This window comes from Solea senegalensis, linkage group LG20 (genome assembly GCF_019176455.1).
Source record: "Solea senegalensis isolate Sse05_10M linkage group LG20, IFAPA_SoseM_1, whole genome shotgun sequence".
NCBI lineage: Eukaryota > Metazoa > Chordata > Actinopteri > Pleuronectiformes > Soleidae > Solea > Solea senegalensis.
The window spans coordinates 8679946-8706590 of record NC_058039.1 but is presented as its reverse complement, the minus strand read 5'-3'; the positions used below and the strand labels follow the sequence as shown (position 1 = coordinate 8706590).

Genomic DNA, 26645 nt, shown 5'->3' with positions numbered 1-26645 from the left:
TAAAGCAGCTATCAGTTTCACATAACAGAGGAGGCAGGTGGGGGGGGGCGGAGGCTTTGTCACCATGATGAAGACAACAGGGAGGAAAGATGTAAAGAAACAGAGGAAAGTCACATAAAAGGTGTCAAGAGTTATAGATTTCAAATGATACTGGTAAATGAGCGAAAAGCTAGAAAAGGAAAGGGAGAAGAACAGGTAGACATTAAGGGAAAGAGCCATAAGTCATGTCATGTTACCTCTACCTGTATGTGTAGATTTGCCGGTGTGTGTGTGTGTGTGTGTGTGCGGCGTCAACCTAGATCAATCGTGACCTAACAACAACTTTCAGGCATTGACCTGCAATCTGTGCACATGCTGCAGGTGCACAAATACACAAACAAAAAAAGAGAGCACATGCACAGTCCAATTATTGAATGCTCACTTACAGCGACACCGTCGCCAAGGACATGCGCAAGTAAACACATGGATGTGCTTAAACAAATGCACACAGGAGGCACATGAAATGTATTTATAGCAGAGAGTCTGACGGGCACACGTGTGTCATCTGATGTCAAATGTCACCATGGTAATGAAGAACTTCACACCTTTGCTGTGTCTACAGAGGTGTAACCACAACATGCAGGGCACAGCAAAGCAGCTAAGAAACAAAAGATGAAGAAAAGAAACGACTGCGTCCCATTCAGAGAGGAGTAAAGACAGGAGAAAGGTGAGGTAGCAGAGCGAGAAAGAGGAGTGAGCGTATCGTCAGCTGAGAAAGAGGAGGGAGGGAGAGGAGGAAGAGAGAGGAAAGGTGGAAACAGGAGAAAGATATTAATAGTGTTTCCCTCTCCTTAAATAGCGACTGCAGACAAAATGTGTGCAGGTAGTGTGCAGAGCACAGCTAACGCAGCACAACTCAAGCTGGCCAATCTTACGACCCGTTAGTTAGCCACTCCCACTTCTTCTTCTTCTTCTTCTTCTGGGACAGCAGAACTTTCAAGGCAGGGGCAAAAATATAGAAACAACACACAAACAAACAAGGGATGAAAAGTGCTTTTTCACAAGGAAAGAAGCTGAGTGAGCATTTCAGAAGCTCTAGTAACGCCTGGGGGGGGGACACATCGGAGTGTTGTGGAACAACAAGAGGAATGTGTTTGTTTTCCAACGAATGCCACAACCTCCAGGAAAAAAAAGTGACGAGACAGGATAAATTATTAACATAAGTGAGAGAGACACACTCGTGTAATGAGTGTCGGTCATACTGCTCAGAAAAGGTGCAACCTTGGCAGTTTGCATCACAAGTGACGCTTCAGCACAAATAATGTTCTTTATAAACATATACAGAATTCTTCCTAACACAACCGTAGCTCACACACACAACCACCACCGAGACACGTCCACTGCTCAGCAAAACAAACACACACACACACAGACACACGCTCGACAAGGAGCCACAGATTGCTACACTGTTCCAATGTCTGTCGTCAGATGATGCATTTCAAACAGAGTGACGGTTTGCACTGATACATTTTCCAAGCTGGTGAATGTCACAACCACACACACACACTCACAGGTTTGTGCGGCTGTTCTTTTTAGGACACTGCATGACTTCCATTCATTTCAAAAGCCTTAGCCTTAACCTTAGCCTTAACCTTAACCACTGAAAGGCTCAGAAATAAGGTTGTGTCTCATAACGACCTGGTTTTCAACTACTGATCCTGACAAGGTCAGTGATTATCCTCAAGAGGTAACAAATACACACACGTTCTCTTACATACACACACAGCCAGTGTTACATCACATCATAATTGAGTCCTTTGTTCCAAGTATTTGATTCATTGAAACAGTCTCTTTTGTTGCGTCACCAGTCAGGACTTCTTTCCTTTCCCTGGATCTAAATAACACAGAAGCAATGTCCTGACCTCTGAGCACTCAGTCACTGCAGAATCACACAACAAGTGATGCGAAATCAATCTACTAAATTATTTTTAAACAGATGTCATGATTTTGGGGATTTATCGGTAATAAAGATCTCAGCGAGTCTATTCCAGGGGCTTTAAAATGTGGGAAAAATCTTTGGATTCCAAATGACACTTTTATTGATAGTTGTCTTTCGGATCTGGCTGTCTCCAAGAGTTTATAGTTCCAAGGCATTATCCCAAATGTTGGGAGTAATTAGACCACAAGAGGGAGAGAAAACACTCTAGAGCAAACTTATATTCTTAATCCTGGTCACACTGTATAAACTATCCAAACAATAGAGCAACTTAACTATCAGAGATGTAAAAACGACATTCATATATCTATCTATGGCCTATCCCAGCATGCATTTCTTGAACGGAAGGGTCCACCTTGACCATCTATCACAATGGACCTTGGAACAGTAAGTCACAGATTGGACTCTAAGCAGCATTGGTTTGGCCGGACACTTTAAACAATGACTAACTGGAGGCTCTAAATTTATGTTAATACTAACAAATTATCAGAGAAAATACAGAGTGTAAGGTCTGTAAGAATCTTCTTGAAACGAGCGACACATTAGTCCACAAATATCAGGAAAATGTAAATTCCAACCTAGAGAAATAAACGTCCACTTGTTTTTCTGGAGCCTCACTGACACATGTCTTTACAGATATGTGGTGCGGTTGGTTAGTGACTAGAGAAATATGTGTGGTCACATAATGGAGTGAAATTAAAGCTGCACCACATATTGGAAAGGATAAATGCCTGGGCGAGACCGTGAAAGTGACCTTGTTGGCGGTGATTCGACCTGGTGGGAATATGTTTTTCACAACAGAAGGACAACGCGTTGCAAAATTGTTCTCGTTATTTTTAGTAAATGTACAAAGTCAATCAAGGAGAGGCTTCAAAAATTACATCATGTGTGACTTATAGACAAAATACATGTTTTTTACATCATCATCATCCCCAAATACTTTATTATTATTGTGCTTTTCCACGATAAAGTTGCAGCACGGCTTGACTTTTTTGCTTTTCCATTAGTACCCAGTGCTTTTTTAGCACCTGCTCTGTTGAGGATCCAAGCAAACTGAGCCGATACTAAACTGTGACGTCGGCAGACTGCCGGCCACTGAGTGGTCAGAGAGCGTCGTCACCGGAAGAGTCATGAACACAACGTACGACAAACCGACTGTGACACACAGATTGTGAGCCAATATTTGGAATGAATTGAGTCTAATGATTCAGTACACTGAAAGTAACAGCCTTGCTCGTCACTATAGCTTCTGTCACGTATAAAATAGCATCTCTGCAGTTTCGTGCAGTCGTGCTATGGTGAATCGGCCTACATTGAGGAGGTACTATAGAAATGGAAAACGGCTTGCCTGATACCAAACCGAGTAGAGTCGAGCCGAGTAGTGCTAGAACTGTATAGTGGGAAAAGTGCCATTAGATGCAAAAATAGAGTCACCAGTCCATGTTACACTATGCCGCTATGCCGAGTTGCTGCCTGCCAAGAACTGCATGCCCATCGCACTTACACATGTGAAGTGCGATGGTGGTAATATAGCTATACATTTACTATGGCAAATTATTTGGGCATAGTAAAAGACAAAAACGAAAAACAGTCAGAAAGAGTCTTTCTTTCTTTCTTTCTTTCCAACTTCCAAGTCTGAATGAAGTCAATGCTTGAGTCCGAGTCTAAGTGCAAGTCGTCAGTGCTTGAGTCCGGGACAAGGCGAGACAATAGGCACACATAGACATAATGCATTCCCTAACACCAAGTGTTTTGTGCCTTCAGAGCACTCAATAGAGTGCTGCACCTTCGCCTAACCCTAAACCCAAACTTCCCTCACTACAAGCCCTTTAAAGTTGTGAGGACCAACCAAAATGTCCTCACAAGGTCAAAATGTGCTCACAAAGACAAATTAAAACAAAATGTGTCCTCACAGCCTATCACAGACAGGCACATGGACACACACACACACACACAGCCTCACACTGCAGCCAAACACACACCCATCCAGAGGATGCGCTCCATTGTCTCTCATTGCTGCTCTCTGCTGCTTATGGACTTATGGAGTGAAGAGTACTATACAGAGCAGGGAGACCAGGGTGAAGGCAAAATGCTGAGATAGCGCTGACATTTAGCTGTGGCAAGCCTATTAGCACAGAGTCTGCAAACCCTTTACTCGGTGTATCAGCTGCTATTTCATACGGCCGTGTGCTTGTATAATATCAGTCAGTTGGAGAAGAGTCACAGTTGATAGTGAGGATAATAGACGTGAGACAGAAAAGGCCATGTGACACGTTTGCACTGAAGAGCTTTGAAACTTAAACCAAAAAATGTCCCAGTGAAAGTCAGGTCGCAGTCATGTGACTTGTCAGAGGTTTATTGGAGGTGAAACGCCCCAAGACCCAAAACACACAAACAGCTTGCACTATTTTACCCCCCTCCTTGACGAGGGGCCACGACTGGATTTCTGGCCAATCATCATTACTCTGTGACAGGTCTAATCCTGTTACCATGGCAGCGGGGATCTCTGGTGATGGATTACAGGGGGTCAGAGGCAGCTCTCCGCGATTAAGAAACAACAAAATAACACAGTGACTGTAACATTTGAACTTGGGGTAATAGGATTGCCCCCGAAGTTTGAGGCAAGGGGTGTGAGAATGTGAGCAGGGGTCACACACAACCCTGGTGGTCAGCAGATCTTGAAGAGGACCTAATATATATGACACAATGGTCAGTGTAATGTTAAGACCAGTGTTACTAATAGTGAGGGTTGAGGTCATTTAAAGCACTGTGGGAAAATGATCTACGTTCCCATCTGAGTTGGGTATTGCCACACTTTGTGCAGATCTACAGTATTACTGTAACTATCAGGCGATATTTCAGGGGGGATAATCAACAGTGACAACACAGCTTCTAAATTAGTAGCTTTGTTTTTTTGAAAAATATGTGGTTATATTTAGTTAAATTTACTTTAAATAAACTTTACTTTATAAAACACCACAAACAGGATACAAAGTGTATGCCTATAAATTCTTTTGAAATAAAAAATGATTTTGTTTTCATAGCCTTAAAAATAAGCCTTTCCATTGTAGTTTTTGTGTTTCTCATTATTCATAGGTGCAGAATTGTGTAGCAGTGTCACTTCATCGGGCTAAGGCCATAGTCCGACTGAGTCAGGCAATCAGACAACTTGCAGAGTGCGAGTCTACATGCGGCGCTGTATCTCTGTATAAGCTAGTGCGTATTGTTTCCTGTTGACCTTTACGTCACAGATAAATGCGACTGGCGAGATGGACGTAGAGATGGATCGTGCTGTGGTTGTAAAGCATTAATCTCATCTCCTCATCAGTCCAGACTGTGAATCACATTATCCAGGTAAGTTAGTCCGAATAAGACTAGCTCAATTTTGGTCAGACTAACATGTTTACATGATATCAAGAAAACCACATTATCGTCTTAGAATTTTAAAATCGAAAATAAAATAAGATCGGACTTTTAACACGCATGTAAGCACACTGACTGCCACAGAGGAGGTTTTCAGCAGGGACCAAACAAAGGCAAGAGTCATTCTAACAGTTTTCACTACTGCAGAGACAAAGAGAGGTTGATTAGTGAACTCACCCCAGCTGAGCTAATCAACACACCTGCTGCTGCTCCTGCTGAGCCAGCTCTACCCCGCCTCTCTCATACAGATGTGTGCCCAAACCACGCCCACCTCCACAAATGGCATTGGGGGATTTGTTTGTACAAACTATTTAATCTGTTGTATGCCATAAACTCTACCCTTTTTTCCACAGAAAATGTGTTCATAGGCTCCGCAGCACTACCGCTATGTCAGCTCTCCTTTTGGTTGCCACAGAAACAACCCCATGGCCCTGAGATCGCGGTTTCTTCTTTGATGATGAACCCTCAGGTGGTAGCCACTGATAGGCAGCAGCTAGTTTTGTGCCGAGGACCTAGAGTCCGCCTTGCTATCTGTGTGCTATCGTTATCTTAGCTGTTATTACAGTCAAACACTGTTACCGGCTCATATCACAGGGAGAAGCTGTGTAACCGCTCAGACCAGTGACAGAGCTGCTATCCCTGCCTGTCTGTGTTTCTCTGTGTGTTTGTATATCTGTCAATCTGGATGAGTTAAATTCAGAGTCCAGAGCCATGAGAAAGATTTTGCATCGCCCTCCCACACGAGTATACTACACTTGCAGGGGCTGTGACAGTTTCCAAAAGCACTTTCTGACCTAAACCCATAAGTTGCGTCCATGTAACATATTTATAGATCACCTGCTGCTTTAAAAACATGTATTTTCTCCAGTATGGAAGGTCAAGTTGTTTGACGTTATAATTTGCTGTTGAAAGTTGATTTATCTTGTCAAGCAAACTAACTCTTCCTTTAAGTAGCACTTTCTTTTAAATAAAGATCATTTCAATTAAATTCATAGCATTTCTACTTATTTTATTGATAAGTATTTCTAGTTAATTTCTAGTTATTGATTATCTGTACTATTGATTGCAAGTTTGCCAGTCACCTTTACATTGCATTGAAATTCATTCAAAAGTATAACAAAAAAACATTTGAAATAACAATATTACATTTTGTTTTCTCTGTTTCTCAGTTTGGTGTGGATTACTTGACAGCACAAAACCATACTTTAATACATTACAGTTTTAAAGTATTGGTAAAGTACTGGTCTTTTAAAGGGGGGTGGCGGATCTCATTTTCACTCAGAACTTTCAGACATGAGTTCAATGAATGTTGAGCTATTGGACAAAGTTCACAGTCAGTTAAGACACTGGATAACTGTCAGTTTCAGTTTGTAATGACGTGTATGAATTGTCATGACAGTTGGTCTTGACCTTGTGGTGGGGTATCATAGTTTAAAATACATATAATTACATATAAAATTACGCATGTTTTTTCTGTATGTTCTGCTGATTTTGTTTTGATTTGTTTTGTAGGATGAAGGCTATACTATGATACTCCTCACACGCTGCTGTGTCTTTTTATAGTAAGAAGCAGTGAAAAAAAACATTGCACCATGCTGACTCATTTCAACAACACAAAAAAAAAAGAAAGAAATGAGCTGTTTCGCTTTATCACTCAGTACAAACTGTTGACCCGTGTTCACTGACTCAGTACAGCAAAGGAAGTGTTTCTCAATGCGTGGACTTAGCCTTCTGTTTGCCTAAATTTTGGGTCATAAATATCTCATGCTTGTACAGTGGAGTGTTATTTTTTCCCTCTGACACACATCCCCCTGTGGACAAACAAAAACATGAATCGGGACAAAGAGCATTCATTCATTCACGTTTATCCTCTCTGTCCAGATACCAAGTTCCTCCTCAACATTACAGGGTTTTACTCAAACAAAACTCCCACGGAGGTCAAGATTTGCTTTCCAGTGATCAGAATCGCGACAGAAAATCAGTTTTCTACATGTACCCACATCTTGCTCACACACTCTCCTACATTTACATAACATTTTGGCCTTGTGCCTCTCATTTAGCCTCTTTTCCACCCTCAACCTAACTTACACTCTCTCCTTACTCCACTCGTCTTCAGAACAGTCTTTTCTAAACCTATAACTTGATACAACTGTCTCTTCTATGTCTAACTCACCTCCCTCTTTTCATTTCTCTCCCTCCTTCTGGTCTTCCTGCTCTCCTCCATCCCCCATTTTTCCCCTTTCACCCCCACCGGTCGAGGCAGATGGCCGCTAAAAGGAGTGCTCATTGTGTGAACTGTTGTGTTTTGCTTCTCTCTATAATACTGAAAAGGTTTCTGCCTGTCAATGTACACTGCCTTGAGATAATGCATGATGTGATCTGGCACTATACAAATAAAATTGAATTGAATAGAGCAGCTAAAGCAGAGCCAGTGCCAGAGTGCTCGTAGGCCTCCTTGACACGGCCTGCCTCCCTTTTTACCTAATTATAGCCAATTAGTTGACAGGCCAGGGAAGTCACTGGCAGATGAGCACACAGAGATAATACTCGTCTGAATTATTCATCCTTCTACCGGACTTCTCCCTACATCCACGCCTGTCCTGCGCTCTGATTTTCCTATTGTTGCTATTTTGTTCAGTCCCTCACTTGACTGTCACCCGTAAAGGCCAGGGTGACAGTCCTCCTTGAACAAAGTGCGCTAAAAGTGTTGGCAACTTTTTCAAACGGGCACAAACCATTGTCGAATGAACTGATGGCGTGAGTCAACTCCGCATGACTGTGTTTCTCAGAATAACAGTGTTTCGATCAGGGTTTCTCAATCATGGGCCGTTTCACAATGTGCATACTTCTCTGGAATTTCGGGCTGTAAAGTCCCGGTCGACTGGTCGATTTATGAGTCGATACGTTCTGGTTCGACTCAGATTCTGATAAGTCGACTTTCTTCCGTGTTAATTTCATACAGTCTATGGTTAATTTGGTTTCATCTGGAGGAATGTACCAAGTACTAATGGGGGTGTTTTCAAAGCACCCCTGTTCCACAGGTAACAGCGTGTCTTCAGAGAACACCCTCCTTGTTTTCAGTATTTTGGATTAGCCCAACCCACAGGAGACAGAAAGATTAAAGAACGTCCGGCGGTTTTATTTAATTTTGAGCGTTTCATTTTCGGCAACAGTCAGTCCTCCTCTAAGATCTACGTCAAAGACTTCGGCAGCGTGGCAGCATTTTACAAAAATAGATGGCGATAAAAAAGTCGAATGCAAAGATTGCCAGCAAGTTTGCCTATCACAGCGCGTCTGTGTTATGTTGCCTGTCCGTTTTGAGTATGTGAAGATATCAGAAATGGCATATTTCAATGTTTTAGTCTAATCAGAGCCGTTACCTCGGACTGTCCTGTTGAAATGATCCGCTGGCTCAGTTGTCTCTGTCATCAGATGCTTGGTGTGATCAATAGACTTGTTGTTGACACGTTATTTTGTTTTTAATGTAGGAAGTACATCCTTGCTTACTTGGGTATTGAGAAACGGCCCTGGTCGACAGGGAAACATCTAAAACATGCAGGGCCCTGGGTCCTCAGGAACCCAGGGCTGAGAAACCCTGCCTTAGATCTTATGTCGCCAGACCCGTGCTGTGCACAGGAAGTGATATGTTTTATGGAAGACAAGCAGACACCACAGCAACATTGCTGAAAATACAATGAAGCACACACAAAACGATTCAGAGGTGAAGTCTATAGCTCAAAAAATCACAGTCATTCAGCAGTTTGACGCGATAACCACTTCACTCGCCCCTGAGCCGCTACTGTATACACACAAGTGCTCCCTCAGTCAGGTCTGATAATTTTGCTGTTTTCAGATGAAGTACGCAGCACACAAATAACGTTACACAGTTTCGGTTCATGAAGACCAAACAGAGGCAGAATAATAACGTCGACAACAACAACAACAACAACAAAACTCACTAAAAGTTACGTACTGCAGCTTTAACTGCAGGACAAAAGATACATGCTATTAGGGGAGAGAGTGGGCGTGTCAGATTTAAAAAAATGTTGGACAGATACATCAGTTATTTTCTCCGCAGATACGTCCATCTGTGGCTGATGCAACTCTCTGAGGAATGAAATGAGAAGTTTTAAACCCAGCTCACTTTCTCACTTCCACATGCTTGGCCAATGACTGTGTGAAGTGGCATGCTTGTTTTTTCAGCCTCAAAAAAACAACACTGTGCACTAGCCAAACTCATGCCTTTACGTTTACCAAGAGTAATTGATTTATATATTTGATTATATAGCAAGCATTTTTTTGAGCACTACTAAATGCCCTTAGTTTATGGCTTAGTGTGTGCACTGTGGGACAGAGGACACTGCTCTGATGTCACAGGAAACCATGTGGTCTGGCAGCTGGGGGTCAAAATGCTTGATCGAGCAACGATAAGTAGCAAAGACGAGCGCTGAGAAAAGACGGCAATATGAAGACATAAAAACAGACACGGGGGGAGAACCGAAAAAAAAGTAGCCACAGTCATGAAGAGTCTCGGATGGATAGATAATGGGGGAAAATGAGGAAGATAATGAGGAAGGTGTCTGAATAATGGATTGGACAGATGAGGGGACAGCGAGACGAAGAGAGCCAGAATGGAAAAAAAAAAAAAGAAAGAGAAGCGAGAGTTAAGGTATCGTCTGTGAGGTCTCATCACACACTCGCTGACATCGCTTTAATCTCAGGGCCAAGGGGAGACCAGAGGGTCCACTGACACACACACACACACACACACACACACGGACAGATTTACTGAGTGTTTGTGTGTGTGTGTGGAGCACGAGCGTGGAAAGAAAAATACATAAAAGTCCGACAGGACTCCTGTATGACATCATAACACACAAAAATGAGGACAGTTTAATGTGACAGCTTTATGTTTTGTTGTGTTTGTTTGTAGATCACACTTCAATCCATTTTTATTAGGACACATTTCTGCACATTCTACACCAAAACATGAAACGCTCTTTAGCACCAATAACACTTCAACTACGCTCACGTTAATCATAATTGTGAATTAGTGTGATGGGGGGCCGGAGCTGCAACACAGGCAGCAACAGACGTGCAGAGGTAGAGCGCTTCGTTTAGTGATCGGAGGGTTCTTTGTTGGGCTGAAGTGTCCTTGAGTGCGTACAGACATACTTCATGAAGTACTCTGAGTGGTCGACGTACTGGACAAACTTTTCTATAATATATATAGTACACTTACACGTGCAACATGACGTAAGGAAAAAGCAAAAACAGTAAAGACAAAGTGAGTAAAGTGAGAAAGAACATGAGGAGGGCATCGATGGATCTATCAGAGCAGATATTAGACAGAGACACAGACACACAAGAATAGAGGAAATAACACTTATTTGCAATTGTGCAAATAGGACGTTTCAGAGAAGGAGGGGGCGGGACGCATGAAAAACAATCTCACAGGAGTAGCAGGCAGCTTTTGTAATTATAGCTCCATCGTTAACATTTGATTATTGTTTATGCTCTGCCCGCAGTGCCATTGGCCAGGCACTCACACACACACACATACTATCTCCATAAACCTGCATGAATGCACATGCACTCATTTTCCAAATGTGCACACGCCAATCAAGACCTTTTCTGACTTCATGCACACTCAGCCACATCAGCGGTGTCACGCGCACACAAACCGCCCGTCGCATACACACACACGGCAGGGGCGCTTTCTGCAGACGAGGCAGCCCTTATAAATACTGTCCTACATTGTGATTTTGTTTGAGCTCCGTCTCCATGGCGCTCCTTCCTCACATGTTTATAGTGACGGCCGTTATAAATTAAAATTATCTTAACAAAACTTAAGCTAGGCTGTGCATGAGGCCGCAGCTAGGCAGGGGACAACAGCAGAAAGACAGAGAGAGGCCTAACCCGGGCTATCCCGGGATAGGGACGAGAGACAGAGACTGAGAGAAAGAACGAGCATGGTTTGCTTCACACGGCACGTAAGATGTTAGGCAGCTCTTGACAAAGTAAGAAACGCTTTAGTGATAGTCGTCCGTGTGTGTGTGTGTGTCTTTACAAATATGCATGTTGAGTACGCCTGCACAGTCATGCAGCCTCCTCATCCTGAAAACTATATCCACAGCGCTCACGTGCCTGATGGGGTTCGAATTACCAACACATGGACAGAATAAAATCTAATACCAGTAAAATAGGCGGAGCAGAGAAAAGACAAGAGATTTACTGTACACAGCCTTGAAACCAAACATCAATGAGACCGGCCCACCGTTTGCAGGGATGTGAATCCTGCATTTACTGACACCAAATCCATTTAACACTTATTCAGTTATTTCATTTTATTTTGCCCCGGTTACAGCCAAACAACCAGTGAACAACAATGGGTTGAACAATATGACGGCCCCACTATTTTTGTATGAACTCGTTATAATAAAGAGTGTAATTGATTTTCCATTCAACTAACAACATCACGATGGACGTTGACACATTAATATGAAAGTATAACATAATGTAAGGATTTTTGTGAGAGAACAGGAGAATCATTTATTCTCATCAGTCTCTTTTTTAAAAAACAGAATTTCCTGTTTTACTTCGATTTCTATCTGAGTTACGCACAAGTAGCTAAACCTTTCACCTTTTTAAAATCCATCACTTAGTTAGATAAGAGGGACCGGGCTTTCCCCCATGTTTGTATAAAGGAACATGTGAATTCCTGGTCAGAGGGTAAATCCAGGGTTTCCACATTATTCAGGATCTGCTGGTCTTCAGCATGTTCGGTTGCAGCCACCCATTAGGGTCAGGCCTTAAGTGTGCTGCTGCTGAGAGATAATGGCAGAGCTGAAGCTATTGATTTATTTCCTGTCTGCGTTATGGTCTTCACAGACGCTGGCGACACACAGGCCCTGCTTTCTAAGCACTCTTCCAACGCTATCTCTCACACTGAACACCTTTGATGAACACGCGGCGCGCTGGCTGATACGTGTCGTCAGTGAACAGGCGAGGGAATGATGTATGTCAGGACTGTAATCACGTCAATAGCTCTTGCATCTCGTCCACTTCCTACAAACAGAACTACAGTCAGAGATGTTCTTTTTTTAAACATACACACACACACTAACATCTAAAACCACTTCCCTTACCATATTAGAGCAACTACCTCTATTTCACACTATTCTCACAGCTATTTGTTGAAAGACCACAGCTGAGTCCTCTTCACTGTAGTGTCTGTATTCTGTTTGTGTTGTTGGTTTTCATTGTAGTACAGTATTACCAGTTTCAACAGAGTTGGGCCAGTTTAACTGTTTAGTTTTAATCTCTTTCTGAAAGTCAATCCTCAAAGTTGACTCAAAATCCTTACCCAACTGAAATAAACCCAAACCACACTTCTCCAAACTCCCTACAAACACCACTTTGTTTTCATTTGTTTTCTGCCCAGTTTATTTTGTATGCTCTGCTTCATTTAGCTCCTCGTTTTGCTACGTCACACTGTGGGTTGGTGTTTGTACTTTTTTTTAAGTTTTCTGTACACACCTAATTGTGTGTTGAAATGAGCCACCCACAGGGGTTGTATGGGTCCAAAATGGGGAAAAGAAAGGGTTGGTTACTTTAGAAAACAAGGATATCACAGCTGAAACTGTACTAGGTTTATAAAAGATATAAGTAAAACAAAGGTTCTCCATGACACATTACAATTTCAGTCTTAAGAGGGTCTTGTGTTAAAGTCCTAATTGTCGTGTTTGACCTGTCGGGCTGGGTTGCAAGGTTTTGACAGTCCACTGTAAGATTGATTTAAAGTATAAGAATGAGGGAACAAAAGCAGCAGCAGCAGCAGCAGCACTCTACTAACTTTCACGAAGAAGCTTCCAGAACAGCGAAGCTGAAAGGTGAAATTTTACAGCGAGAGAGGGGCAAGGTTAAGTTATAAAATCAATACAGGACTGAACAAATGCTGCGAAATCGTCTTCTTTCTTCTTTTTTTTGCTCCATTTTGCCAAACATACAATACAGACAATATCCCGAGACCACAGGAGAGCACAAGTACAAGAAAATTAGCACGTCCCTTGTCTTCTGCAGCGTTATGTTCAGAATGAATGAGTGCCACAAGAAAATGGTGCAATAATTTGTTAGCATTTACTGCTCCTGTAGTAGGTCTACTTGAGCAGACTTGCCACCACTGCAGAACTCGCCCGTGCCATATATTGCAGATACAGAGAGACGTAATAATAAGATATAAAGTTGAAGGGAGTCCGCCGCTTCTGTGAAAACAGATCTGGAGTATTTAAAAAGGGCCTGGACTCGTCAAAATAAACGCTTGAATTTGCCTTCGACCCTCCCTCAGCCAAAAGTCACTTGTATTCTCGTTCTGCTTTAGCAACAATGACATTACATAAACACAGACTGCCTCAGATTAAGTGATGTCAACACTCCTACTGGTCACCTCTGTGCAGGAGAATGAAACAGGGCCACTGTGTGTGTGTGTGTGTGTGTGTGGGTTTACATGTATTCTGCATTACAGCTTCAGCCTTTTTACATATTCTGCCTTGCCCACTAACCAAAAAAAACAGCAGTATTTATGTGAAAATGTTTGTGTGTTTTGTTCTTGGAAGAAAGTGAGGACAATGAGCACGGCTGGATACTGGTGAGAAACCTGATTCTTGGTCAGCCGTCCCAGGACAGACAGTCCCCTCTCCAGGGAGACACATTTTGCCCCGAAAGGAGAAATTAATACAGCAACTAACCTCGACTCTCCCCTCTCTCCAACTCACGGCTGTGCTCCTTTCTAGACCTTTCCCTCCACACACACACGCACACACACACACAACATCACTCATCCTGTTGCAAGTCCTTATTTCTTTTGAAGGATGATAAGATGATAAACACCAGGAAACTGACACTTTTTTCTTTGTAATTCGCCTCTCTGTGAGTTCCTGACACGTCCTCTCGCCTCTTTTTATTCTCCCATTAGGCTTCTAAGAGACAGCCTTTACCTCATAGACAGATAAGACAGAGAAGATTTTAGCCTTGCTTGAGTGTCCTTGAGCAAGACACGAGATACCTACTAGCTGCTGAGCTGCTGCTGTTGTACTAGAGGACAAGCAAAAATAGAAAATTTCTACAGGAATCCATAGAGTATCACGTTATCATTATTATCATTCATCCTTCGCGCTCCCTCGTTCTGTTTGTCCTCTGTGTCACATGTCCGTGTTCGCAGGTAATACGGCTTTGTACAGGACAACACAGGCACAGTGTGACACACACACACACAGACCAGGTGTAAGGGTGGTGCAGGGTGGGAAAAAAACATCTGTATAACACAGGAGCACAGAGTGTCATGAGCATAATTTAGTCATGTAAATGTAGAAGTCAAACATATTATAAGAAAATCAAAATAGCACATTTGAAGAATTAAATGTAACGGTGTTCTCCCATAAAGATCTTAAAGATACTATGATACTATGAAGATAATGGGTCTTTGTAATCTCAAAACCAATCCAGTTAATCTGGACTTATTAGCAGCTCAAGTGCATGTTAGTTTGTCTTTGCCGTTAAATCACAGGAAATACCAAAGATGCTCAATCAAAGACAGATCACTCAGGCGGCATCAAACTCTAACTACTCAAGATTCTTCACATTTGAAGTAATTATCTATCTATTTCCATTGTAATGACTGTGCTAAATAAGTTGTACCAGTTGAAATGGCGACTTTATTGCTCAAAATCTTTGGCGATAATTATATCTATGGCTGCAACTAACGCTTACTTTTTATAATCAACTAATCTGGCGATTAGTTTCTCGATGAATCGAGTAATCATTTCCAGAAAAATTCAGTTAAGAAGCTGAAAAATCTTAAAACTTCTTTAAAATAACACTCAAACTGATTAATCAATGAATTACTCATTTAGTAATCGATTAATATCAATACCAATTACATATTTATACATATCTATATAAGTATTGATGTCCTGATGATCAATATCTTGTATATTCTTTTGTTTACATAAAAATAGCCCGTTTTATGGAAAATATTAAGAAGCCAATCAGGTTTGGGTGAAAGACAGGAGAAGACAGTGAGATGAAGTGGGGGAGCGGAAGTCAATTAGAGAGGGTAGTACAGCAAATAAGAGATTATTTCCACTCAGGAGGAAAGAAAAGGAGGGAATGATAGGAGGGAAAAGGCGAAAGCATTTGGACCGTAAATGATTGTTAATGGAGCAGAATTTACACAACCTGCTGAGGTGAACAGATAAAAGGAAACAGCAGCGGTAAATGGGGCAACAACCGTCCAATCTAGAGTCCCGAGCCAGTTAAAACCCCACGCAAAGTGTCGAGTGGCCTTAACCCATCATCATTTTATGGTGCCACTTCCCCCACTCCATCCTTCATTCTCTGTTACTTAGTCATCAACAAAAAACAACACATTCATGTGCTCACTAAAACAGCAAACAACAAAAGAAAAAAAAGCTGTTTTCTGATTTTGCTCGAACCATTAATAATAAAAAGGTTTGTTGTTTTTGGAAGATGCTGAGCGGTAACATTGGACAATTTTTTTTTGCGTTGCGTGTTGAAAACCTACCAGAGGGAGAGAGAGAGAAAATACTAGACAGCAGCAAAACGTTCAATCAACAAACAGCTGGAAGTAAATGAGATTTTAATAATGTCAGAAAAGCAATTGAACTTCAATGAAAAGCTAGCACGATGCGGCACAAAAGATCAATTAACCACAACTGTACGTCAAGACTCCCTCCACATTTATAAATAAGGCAGCTTTAGGCTCAGGCTTTCATAAACAGTCACCATCACTGCTAAGTGCGCCATTAAAGGTTGAGGTAAGGGTTTTAACGGTTTAAAGGTTTTGTTTTGGAAAAATTCATCCAGTGAAAGACGTGCACAGGGCAGTCGGACAAATGTTAATTCCCCTTAAAGCATAAATAATGCATTATTAAAAAGCAACAACAGATTTGCAAGCACTAAAGTCTTCTCTGATGCATTCAATTATTGCCGTTTGTTTATGTTGACACCCCAAATAGTAGTTTGTAAGGAAGACATCTTAAAGAGAATCTACAGTGATTTACTGTGTTGCTCTTGCAATGGGTTGGATTACAAGAGCCAGTAGGTTACAAGAGATAAATGAAGAGATACGTTTAAAATGGAACTGTCAGCGTTGAAGCAGCACATGCCGAGATATCTTGAGTTTAAGTTTCTATTATGGGTAAGGCACCGCAAACACTTGATCCGGCACTTGTCATAGAGCGACTCGACCTTTTGTAAAATGTAAACTCCACACCAGCAGTTTGTAACATGGGCTTTCTGAATGTATGATTGCATGTGTGTATGTATGCATGGATGGATGAATTCCTAACAGCTTGCTGTACAATCAACATCAACTATGACAGAGGAAGAGAAACAAAATCCCTGACTTTGTGCAAGTACCTAGTAGATTTTTCTCTTTGCCTTATGTAAATTAGGGCTGCTTCATTATAGAAATAATAATAATAATAATAATAATAGTAAAGAAAATGTGGGTCAAAATTGAAATCACGATTATTTCACACTCATTGACTTGAATTTGAAACTCAGTGTCTTTAAACATGTCTTTAAACATGAAATTTTGAATCAACCTTCTGAATTTACCTTAAAATAACTAGAAATTATTATTGTATATTGTATATATGCACTCATGCTCCGTGTTTAACCTAGGGATTCAACTGAAATTCTTTACGGATGACGAGCAGGACAGGACGTCAAACGCCATTAATAATCGCTTTGTTTCTATTATTTCGTTTTTGTAATCGTTTGGGGGCATTGGGGCAGTATCAATTTATTGTATTGTATTGTATGATTTTAAACACTTAGAATTAATATTTGTGAAAGCATTTTCACTTTTCCCTTTACAGCATTCAGAAGTTTTACACAGTACTGCAAAATTTGTGGTTGCACCTATCATCACAGGGTAGCAGCAGCAGAAAGCATTCAGTTAGGTGACTGCATGTGTGTGATGTGAAGAAAGTGAATAGGTTTCTTCAATTCATCTACATCCTGCAGAGGTTCTGCTCTGCGTTTGACTGCAAGCTTAAAGGTTTCAGATTTCGTTCAGGAATCAGAACTGAAGTCCAGATAGATACTGTATTGAACACTAATCAGTAACCAGCACTGCTTCTTATAAACAACAACATTCCTCAACCCTACACATGCAGATGATGCTGCTCAAGCTCAGGTCTATAAGCTCCATGTTAGTGCCATGTATAATTTTGCACCACATGTCCACGCTCCACCTCTAATAGAGTTTAATAATATATGACCATTATATTCTCACCCTCTTTAGAAGCAATCAATCACTCAGTCTTGACTCTTTACCCTCTCCATGCACATGTTCTAGTGTTGTGTTACTGGGGTCCAGACGAACGCGACATCAAGCTAAGATGGAGTACTGACAGTCAAAGTTAGCAGGTTATCGTGCCATCGAACGCCTTCATGAATTTAACTGTGTCGGTATGTCCAGTGAGAGACTGGTGGAGTCCCACAAGACCTCCTGCTAAGACAAATTACCACAGGCACAACCCACAGCCACATATGATCGGCTATATGTGGTACTGCTAATGGCAAAAAGGGAGGAGGGGTCAAAGGTGAAGGCAAACACTGAAACCAATCCCTCTGACTGTCGGCAATCGTGCTTAGACGGCAAGTTTACAGTCACACGCAGACACACACACACATATACACACTGAACGTGCATTTACACACAAACACAGACCAAAAATGAATCTGCAATCATTTTGATAGTTGCAAGGAAATGATGTGCTACATGTTCATTAGACGTTTCAAACTATTAGTGGGACTAATATTTTTATTAAAAAAAATGATTGCTATTATCAAACTTTTCAAAAAGATTTCAATAAAAACTATCAGCATTTACAACCCAAACCAATAGCTAGTTTACCCACACCATTAACACATGTGGAAAACAAGACTCTTAGAAACCACACAGACTTTCTTGCGGCCCTCGCAGTCACGTTGTGCATTTACAGCAGCTACAACAAAAGGAGGGACAAAGAAGCATCAAGCTTTTCCACCGAATAACTGAATGGACTGTTACAAGAGGCATAAACACACTTCTCAATGGTCCATGAGTCATGTGAACCAGAGCTTTTGGCATGTCCAAAAACCCGCTGTGTGTCCAAGCAACTGATCGAGATGGTGAGCAAAGGAATTCTTCATGGTCATAGGGATTCTGGGAACTCTATTGTATCTTTTTAACAAGTGCTGTGCCTGTTTTTCGGGCCACACAGATGCTGTACTTGTCTTGCCTTTGCAGCAAGAAGACTTGGGGTTCGTGACCCGGTCGGAACAAGGGACTTCCAGCGTGGATTTTGCATGAGAGTGGATGGTTGTTTCTCTCTATGTGTCCCTGTGATGGACTGGCAATCTGTCCAGAGTTTCCCCCACCTTTTGCCCTAGGTCAGCTGGGATTGGCACCAGCGCCCCCCCACAACCCTCAAGCGGAAGACAAAGAGGTGAGTGGGTGGGTGAGTGAGTGAGTGAATGGGTGTCCTTGTTTTCTTGGTAAAGTCGAAAAAACAAGGCTTTTCACTTTGTTTGCATAACAGATGGCAAGTTCCCAGAAGAGGCTGACTGCTTTACTGCCATACAACTGTTAAACTTGCAAACTTGTGAGTGTCTGAAGAAGCGATGCATCCAAATGGAGACAACTGACAAAGCTCACCAACACCTTTATCCAGAAGAGGAGTCTGTCTGTGCTTCTTATGCACAGCCGTGACAGCAATATGGAAGTTTGAGGAGTGCGGTGGGACATAAGTGCGTGTCCATGGAGAGACATTATTGTGGAGCGCTACCTCACTGCTTTTCCAGCATGCACCTGTGAGAGAGAGGCTCTTTGAAGCGATGCATCTGTTCCAGCATCCCTTGTTACAATTTAGGAATAATTAAAGGATCTAGGGAAGTTAACACAGCATGCTACACAGCGGCGTACGGCTCAATTTAATTACAATAGATCAACGGTGCCTTAATGGAGCTTCGTTTTACAATGAATTTGGCTCACACATGGTTTACAGCTCTCAGCACGGTAAGCAGCCCACGTGTAATTAATCAAAACAAATCCACAGCACAGGGTGACACTGAATCATGGGAATAGTGTACTCAGTTAGGCATATGTGCACCCAAGGTACAGTTTTTCATGTCAAAGAGCAACCGAATAAGTTTAAGTCTCGAGTTGAAAGTTTGTAACCCGTTAAGAAGGCGACATTTCACAACACAGTCTAAAGTCAGTCCAGCTCCATCTATGAGGCCATGGCATCTGAAACATGATCTGGGCACCCCCCAAGTGCCTGCACTGCCTCTCACTCAGAGCAATAAGCAATAACAACAATGGCAGAGCTGCCATCCACCCAGTAATGTCAGCGAGAATGTCACCAGCAACATGCTGTGGAAGCGTGGGGGGGGGGGAGAAAGTAAGAAGTGAAAGAAGCGGTGGCAAGAGTTTGTCAACCTGCACTTAGTAATAATGTGTCACTGGTGTAAGAAGAGAACACGCGAGAGTCATGTCCCCGAGAAGGGATTTCCCTCTGTTATAAACATATGATGGCATTGGCAGAGGGACAGCTGTACTTGTCTAAACAATGACATGGAAAGCACAGCATGGTCTAAGGAGCTCCCACACATACAGCTCTGTCCACCCTGTGCCAGACGCAGCAGACACTGCTGGAAGACAGCTGCTGCTCCACAACTGCCCTGGCCTTCACTTTGAAAGGAGACAAAAAAAAAAACACACTCATGCAACAGTACATGTGCACCAATTGAACTTTGACTTTCAATGAGATCCGTCTTCCACGACACGTTTTCTAACAAGCCGTTAAAAGACTTCGATGTGACTCTGAGATTCATCTAAAAATCCAGCAGATGACCTCACTCAACAGTGTGAGTTAACGTTCTGATGCTTTACATGCGAGTCCTGGGTCATTGGTCTCTCAGTGGGAAGCAGGCACCATCAGTGAGCTCATACTTTTCCAGTGTTTACATGTTGTATACATTACAGAGCGTATGGGACAGAGGTAGTTAATAATCTTGACAGAACACTCTCCACAGTCAGGGAATTGCCTTACGTTGAGATCTATGTTTGGTGCTGTTGTGTGTTTAATTGGTGAGATTCTCCCTCATGGAGTTAATACGCTCTAAAAAAAACTGGGCTCAGAATGGGTTGAAGTCCTCTTTTTTTTCATCTTAAAAGCTGTAACAAACAAGTGCAGCCCACTTCTGAACTACAACTATGACCATAAAAACTCACACATTTTTTTATTTTTTTAAAGGACAACCAGCAGGTTCCATGATTTGATGATTTGGTTTATATAAAAAAAATGACCCCCTGTGGATTTGGATGAATTCAGTTCAACATTCAAGGATCTTGTCATGATTTAATCAGACAGAGACAAGGGGGAAATTGAACAGTATACCCCGTGTTGAGATGATGTATGGCATATGACCATGATAATTGCAGCATAAGCATCTCTGCTGGGTTAATTGGAAAACGGATCAAACGACTGCTGCTGTCTAGTGATGCAAACACATCTTTCACTAACTCCATGAAACTTTTCATTTGGTCACATGAACTCTTTTTGAAGAATGGTGATGTTAATAAATAAACTTACATGAATGCATGGTAGATGAAGGCCCATCCTCTTGGCCTCTCCAGCACGTTGTACAGGCAGTTTTGCAACTTTCTCGCTCTCTTGCTGGACGTGGAGGAGTTGGCCCGGGGTCCCGGTGGCCCCGGCAGCGGGGTGCCCAGCAGACCTGTGCGGTGAGACGGGTGTCCGCGCTCCGGAGTGGACGGCTCGCTCCTCTCCGTGTGGACAGCGGTGAGAGCCACGAACTCGACCCGCCGGTCGTCGTTCGGAGCCGAGGGCGACAGCATTCTGAGGCCGCCGTTGTTGGACGGACTTCCTAACATCTTCGTGCGCTGACGCGACTTCGCTGCATTCAGACCTGACACTTCACTGGGTCTTCGGCGGGAGCGCAGAGCAAAGTTTACTCCAAGTCATAATCCAGGGTTTGTCTCGGCTTTAAAGTTGTTAATGACGATCAACAAAACGCACGAGTGTCATTCCTGCTCTCTGACAGCCAGTCCGCCAGCGTGTGTGTGCTGTTGACAGACGAAAGTTATCTGTAAATCAGGTCACGGTCGCAGAAGAAAAGATGCACAATAGTTGGACGAGTGAGCCGCGCAGAAACATGACCTTGGGCGATCATTGTTAAGAGTCAGATAAGAGACTAGAGAAGTCATTTACACGTGCACCCGCGTTCACATGAGCTGCTGAGAAGCTGCCATCACTCTGCACAGATGACAGCCCCAATCAAGTCAACCATCCAGTGCTGGATGCGCCACGCGCGTTATAAATCTCGATACGCGGCGTGGGTCTAAGCCAACACCGGACTAAATTATTTCATTAAGTTCCTCCCGGCAGTTTCTTCTTCAGCTGTAACCCCCACAGCCGCTAACACCAGCTTCTGCTCTCTCCCCTCTTCGTGCGTGCGTGTGTCTGCTCCACGGGCAGCGGCGGACGGACAGGCTTGGGTGCAGCAGAAGCAGCAGCAGCGGAGCGGAGCGCGCACAAGTGCGCACCATCAGCAGCGCTGTGATGTCAAGAATCGCAGTCTTCCAAAAGTGTGTGGAAAGGGCAGAGAGGAAGGAAAAACTCGTTCCGTTGTCTGCATCTGGTCTATACACGCTCACCAAGACGGAAACCTCCTTCCTCTCTCTCCCTCTCTCTCTGTCCGGTCAGCTGAAGTACATGCTGAGCTGAGGCGAGGAGTCTGGGTGAGTGTGAACATGGGAGGCACGCAGGGACAGGGAGATGCGCACCGGGTAGTTTGTGTTGTGCAGTGTATTCAGAGCAATCTGACAGAAGTGATGATTGCAGTTTGATTGGAAAGTTTTAGATATGTTATGTTTGACACAAGTGTCACTATAGTGTGTTTGGGGTGAGTTGGTCAGTACGGTCTTACTCAATCTAATATCAAAAAGTCTAATATCACTACTTTACCCAGAAGTAGTGTAAGGAATTGCGATTAAAAATATATATATTCCAATTATAAAGCAAAGTAATGCTGAGTTACTGTGTTTTGCATGTTTTCTTATGCTTTAGATGTTATATTATGATGACAATTACGCACAGCAGGTCATGGCAAACCAAATAAGGAATATACAGAAAATTAAGTTAGGAATTAAGTCTGAGATGCTGCTACGTTTGTTTGTTCTCCAGTTTTACTGATTTGTATTTCAATAAAGGGAATTTACAAAAGTAAAAAGTGATATCACGCATTACTTTCAATGCCATGTAATAAATCAATGAGATACTTTCCAGAACAACTTGCCCAACACAGGTCAGGAGGACCCAGCAACACGACCACCACTGCCTCCTCCTCAGTGAACAGAACTTTCTAAATCTACTGCAGTGACACATCACAGGCTTGTGGTTGTGGTCATGGAGCACGGTGCCTGTGCAGAGATCACCTGTCACAGGGCCTCAGAGGGAATGCAGTGAGAGGTGGTTCCCAAACTCCTGCTGTCCCCATGCACAAAAGTGACATTGATGCCAAGATAATCCACAAACCAATGACATCAAAACACAAAAAAGTCAAATGTAAACCTGTTGAAAGAGGAAGAGGAAACGGAGTTTTCCTGCTAGAACGCACTCATTTGTGTGAAATGTATGATTTAAGTCTTGAATGAAATGTTTATTACTGCGAGCACCAAACAGAGAGACTGACTGTGTGCCTCAGACATGTGTTTGATATTGTGTAGGTTTTATGACGCTCCATAACAACAGCAGTTGCAGGCTGCTCGAGCTAATTATGTGCACTCCTGTCCATTGTGGCTGCTCGTGTGTGTGGGACATGCAGGTTTGTGGAATGACATGTGGGAATGCAACCGGAGCCTCTCACAAGTCGCAAATCTGGACATTATTTCCCAGGGCCCACTGCCATTACACGACTCAACAATACTAATCCTTAAAGCTTTACTTTAGCATCAAACGTATACATTGACGGATTTACTGTCAGCTATAAAACTGAATCAATGTTTGGCGGCAATGTGTTGGCAGTGGTTAACATGACTTTTTAATGTATATGAGAAAATTCAATGTGTTTAAAAAGTGTATTTGGAATTGATATGAATTGTATACAGTTATGGCTGCACTACTATATAGCAGCTATATGTAAGACATGTGTATTAGAGATTAAGGAAACATCCATCAATCCATCATCTTCTGCCACTTTATCACCCACATGTGGGCTGCGGGGGAAGCTGTGCCAATCTCAGCTGACAAGGGGGTAAAGGCAAGGTCACACCCTGAACAGATCGCCAGTCTATCAGCCACTCTCACACACCAGTGGTCAATCTAGTGTGTCCAATTTACCTAGTCCCCAAATCTGCATGTTTTTTTGACTGTGGGAGGAAACTGGAGAACATGGAGAAAACCCACATACACACAGGGAGAACATGCAAACTCCATGCAGAAAGGCCCTTTAAAGGACAGTTTGCACTCAATTACTGTCTTGATAGGACACATCCATAAATGTGTAACTATAGCACCAAGTATTGCTTGCATCAAATGTTTGGCCAGGTTTAAAAACATTATACTTTCAAACTTTTTTTTTTTTTTTACTTTTTCAAAAACACACATTTGTATTTTGTTAGTATTGAAACTTGTGTTTGCATAGGGCTAACACTTTTCTGCCTTCCTTGAATGGCTATATAAATGTAAATGACAGAAAAATAAAGGATGGGGAGGGATCTAATTTGGGAAGAAGGTCATCTAATAGTAGAGACCTGTGGATCCTAACCACTCCATGATTAAAGGAGGAGGTACAAACTAAACATCAACACAGCAGCATCCTGTACTGGGAATCTCCCACTACAACACTCCCTCTGTTAGTGGGGTTTCCGTCCCTCCTCCACTTTCTCTCCAGCCTCTCCTCTTCTCAATGAGCCAAGGCGAAGCCAGGCGGGGGCAACCTGTTGACAGACACGCTAGCTCTGCTTGTACCCTCAGAGATTTACATCAAAGTTTCACTGAGAAAAAGCCCCCGCCACACCCTCTCTATTACTGTATGGGGCCTGCAGCAGCGTTACTTTCATTTAGTAATCAACACTTGGAGCTGGGAGGAGCGGCCAACATGGCCCCTGGACTAAAGGCCGCTGTGTGACAACACACAACAGCTGAGCAAGGTCAAAGGCTGTTAAATGTGAACGCATGGTTCTATGCACATATGTGCTCTAGCACACCATAATAAAGAGCTCACTTAAACACACATAAAGAGATTTTGTAGCACTCGTCGACAACTTTAGTACACGGGTGGAATTACACTCAGGGATGACCCAGAAAGGTTGAAGGGGGGGGGGCCCAGTGTTAAGAGTCACTTGTGTTCTCTTGGAGCCCACCTCTGTCATCTCTGTTGTTTTTCCACAGCACTCCTCACTCACAAGCATTCACTCACGCCCCACAGAGCCCGCTGAGCTCCGGGAGTCGACAGCCACTCAGGGGGAACTTTAAAAATACTCCCGTCAGCAATTGTGCACTACATATAGTACAGTGCAAACTCACTCCACGACCCCACACCAACCTTGTGCTTCCGTTGCACACTTGGACATTTACTTGCACTCCTTAACAGCTTTCCCAGAACACGTTCTTTTTTGGCCTTCATTTTTTTTCATCTGATTCCTTCTCTTTAACACAGATTTCATTAATGGAAAACCTCAGAGGGACTGCTGTTCTATAGAGACATGAAGGGATCAGGGAGGAGAGGGGGGCAGATGAATTATTGAAACGGCGTCTGTTGTGGGTCAGTGGTGTTGTGATAAGTCTGGTTTTAGTCATTGGAGACATACAATGACATTGTTACAAACAGTCCTGTGTTTAGAGCAAGAACCCCCACTGAGCTACCACGCTCCCGACTATCATGTAGACCCTGTAAAAATGTCAGCTGACGCGAAGCAGGTTTCCAGCGTGCATCAACACAACGCATGAATGAGTAACTGTCAAACACAGCACGCAGTGATTCAGGAAAGAAGTCAGGAAATTACAGTAGTTTGGGGTAGAGACCTCACTCTATGGCTCATTCATGAGCAGTCTAAAGGTTTCTTTGTGGCTCACGACCACTCTGAGGGCTTCTGTAGCATGCTTTTCCATGTTACTGACAAACATTCAGAAGGGTGGAGGAGGCTGTAGTGTAGACACTACCTCACTTCAGTCCGAATAAAAAGCCTTAAAACCCTAAACCACACATGTCTATGAAAATACTGAGTGAAAACACACACAGAAGACACAGGAACAGAGCTTAATGCCTTTGTCGTAGGGGAAAAATCCAGTAAAGTTAAAGGGTAGTTTTCTGTCTACGTGAAAATTCATACAAATCCAAATCTGACCAAGGAAAAAAGGTTTTCCAGACTCAAAACACACTAAGGCTTCTCAGCTGTTGCATTATTCACAGACCTGGGAAAAGTTATTGTTTAATAGTGATTAAAATAAAGATGCACTCAACACCACTCTCATTTTTGGTTTTGTCTTTTTGTTATGCTCACTTAGTGAGACCAACTGCTGTCGCGCCTCAATCGCAATGTCCAGGCTACTGCCAAGGCAGTCGGCCTCAGTTCATCTGGCCAAGGTTGCCCTGATCTGACCAAACGGGTCAGCCAAGAAAAATACCAGCAGACAATCCTTCTCATGCTTGACTTAAGCTCAAACACTCTCACAGTCCTCCCTACTCGTGTCAGACAGAGCGTTGCATGGGTCGTGCAATCATTAACGCACTTATTATTTTGGTGATTAATTCAATTAAGTAATGGCCCTCAGGTTTGAATAACGATTACTTATGGCTTGGCCTACTGAGGATTACCTGAGGATTAAGTGTGGTGAGTGGTCACAATGGGTGCATGTGTGTGGGGAAATTCATTTCACACGTTCAGTTCAAAGAACTACTTGAAACATTTGAACTTTGACTTATAACGCCGACACCATGCAGAATGTGACCTTTGACTTGGGGAAAAGTGGGACACTATGAGCCCCATGCATCGCTCCGTCTATCCAATTTTCTGTTCCGCCATAGTTACTTCTCTTCCTTTTAAGATTTAGGTCGGATGAGGAATGCAGTCTGATCTGTGAGAGCTGAGCAGCCGGCTGCCTAATAACTCGTGACTCCATTGTTAACTACTTTGCCCTTTGTGGCA

General features: G+C 42.8%; 1 protein-coding gene across 4 annotated transcripts in view; it reads right to left on the bottom strand.

Moving 5' to 3' along the window:
- Positions 1 to 22246, bottom strand: part of LOC122786444 (potassium voltage-gated channel subfamily KQT member 4) — a 42998-nt gene extending 20752 nt beyond the window's left edge. For all 4 annotated transcript variants that reach the window (XM_044052745.1, XM_044052746.1, XM_044052747.1 and 1 more), the window contains exon 1: positions 21067 to 22246. In XM_044052745.1, coding sequence (XP_043908680.1) covers positions 21067 to 21368 — 302 coding nt within the window. In that variant the 5' untranslated portion in view covers positions 21369 to 22246. The remainder of the gene's footprint in view (positions 1 to 21066) is intronic.
- Between the last annotated feature and the right edge of the window lie 4399 nt (positions 22247 to 26645).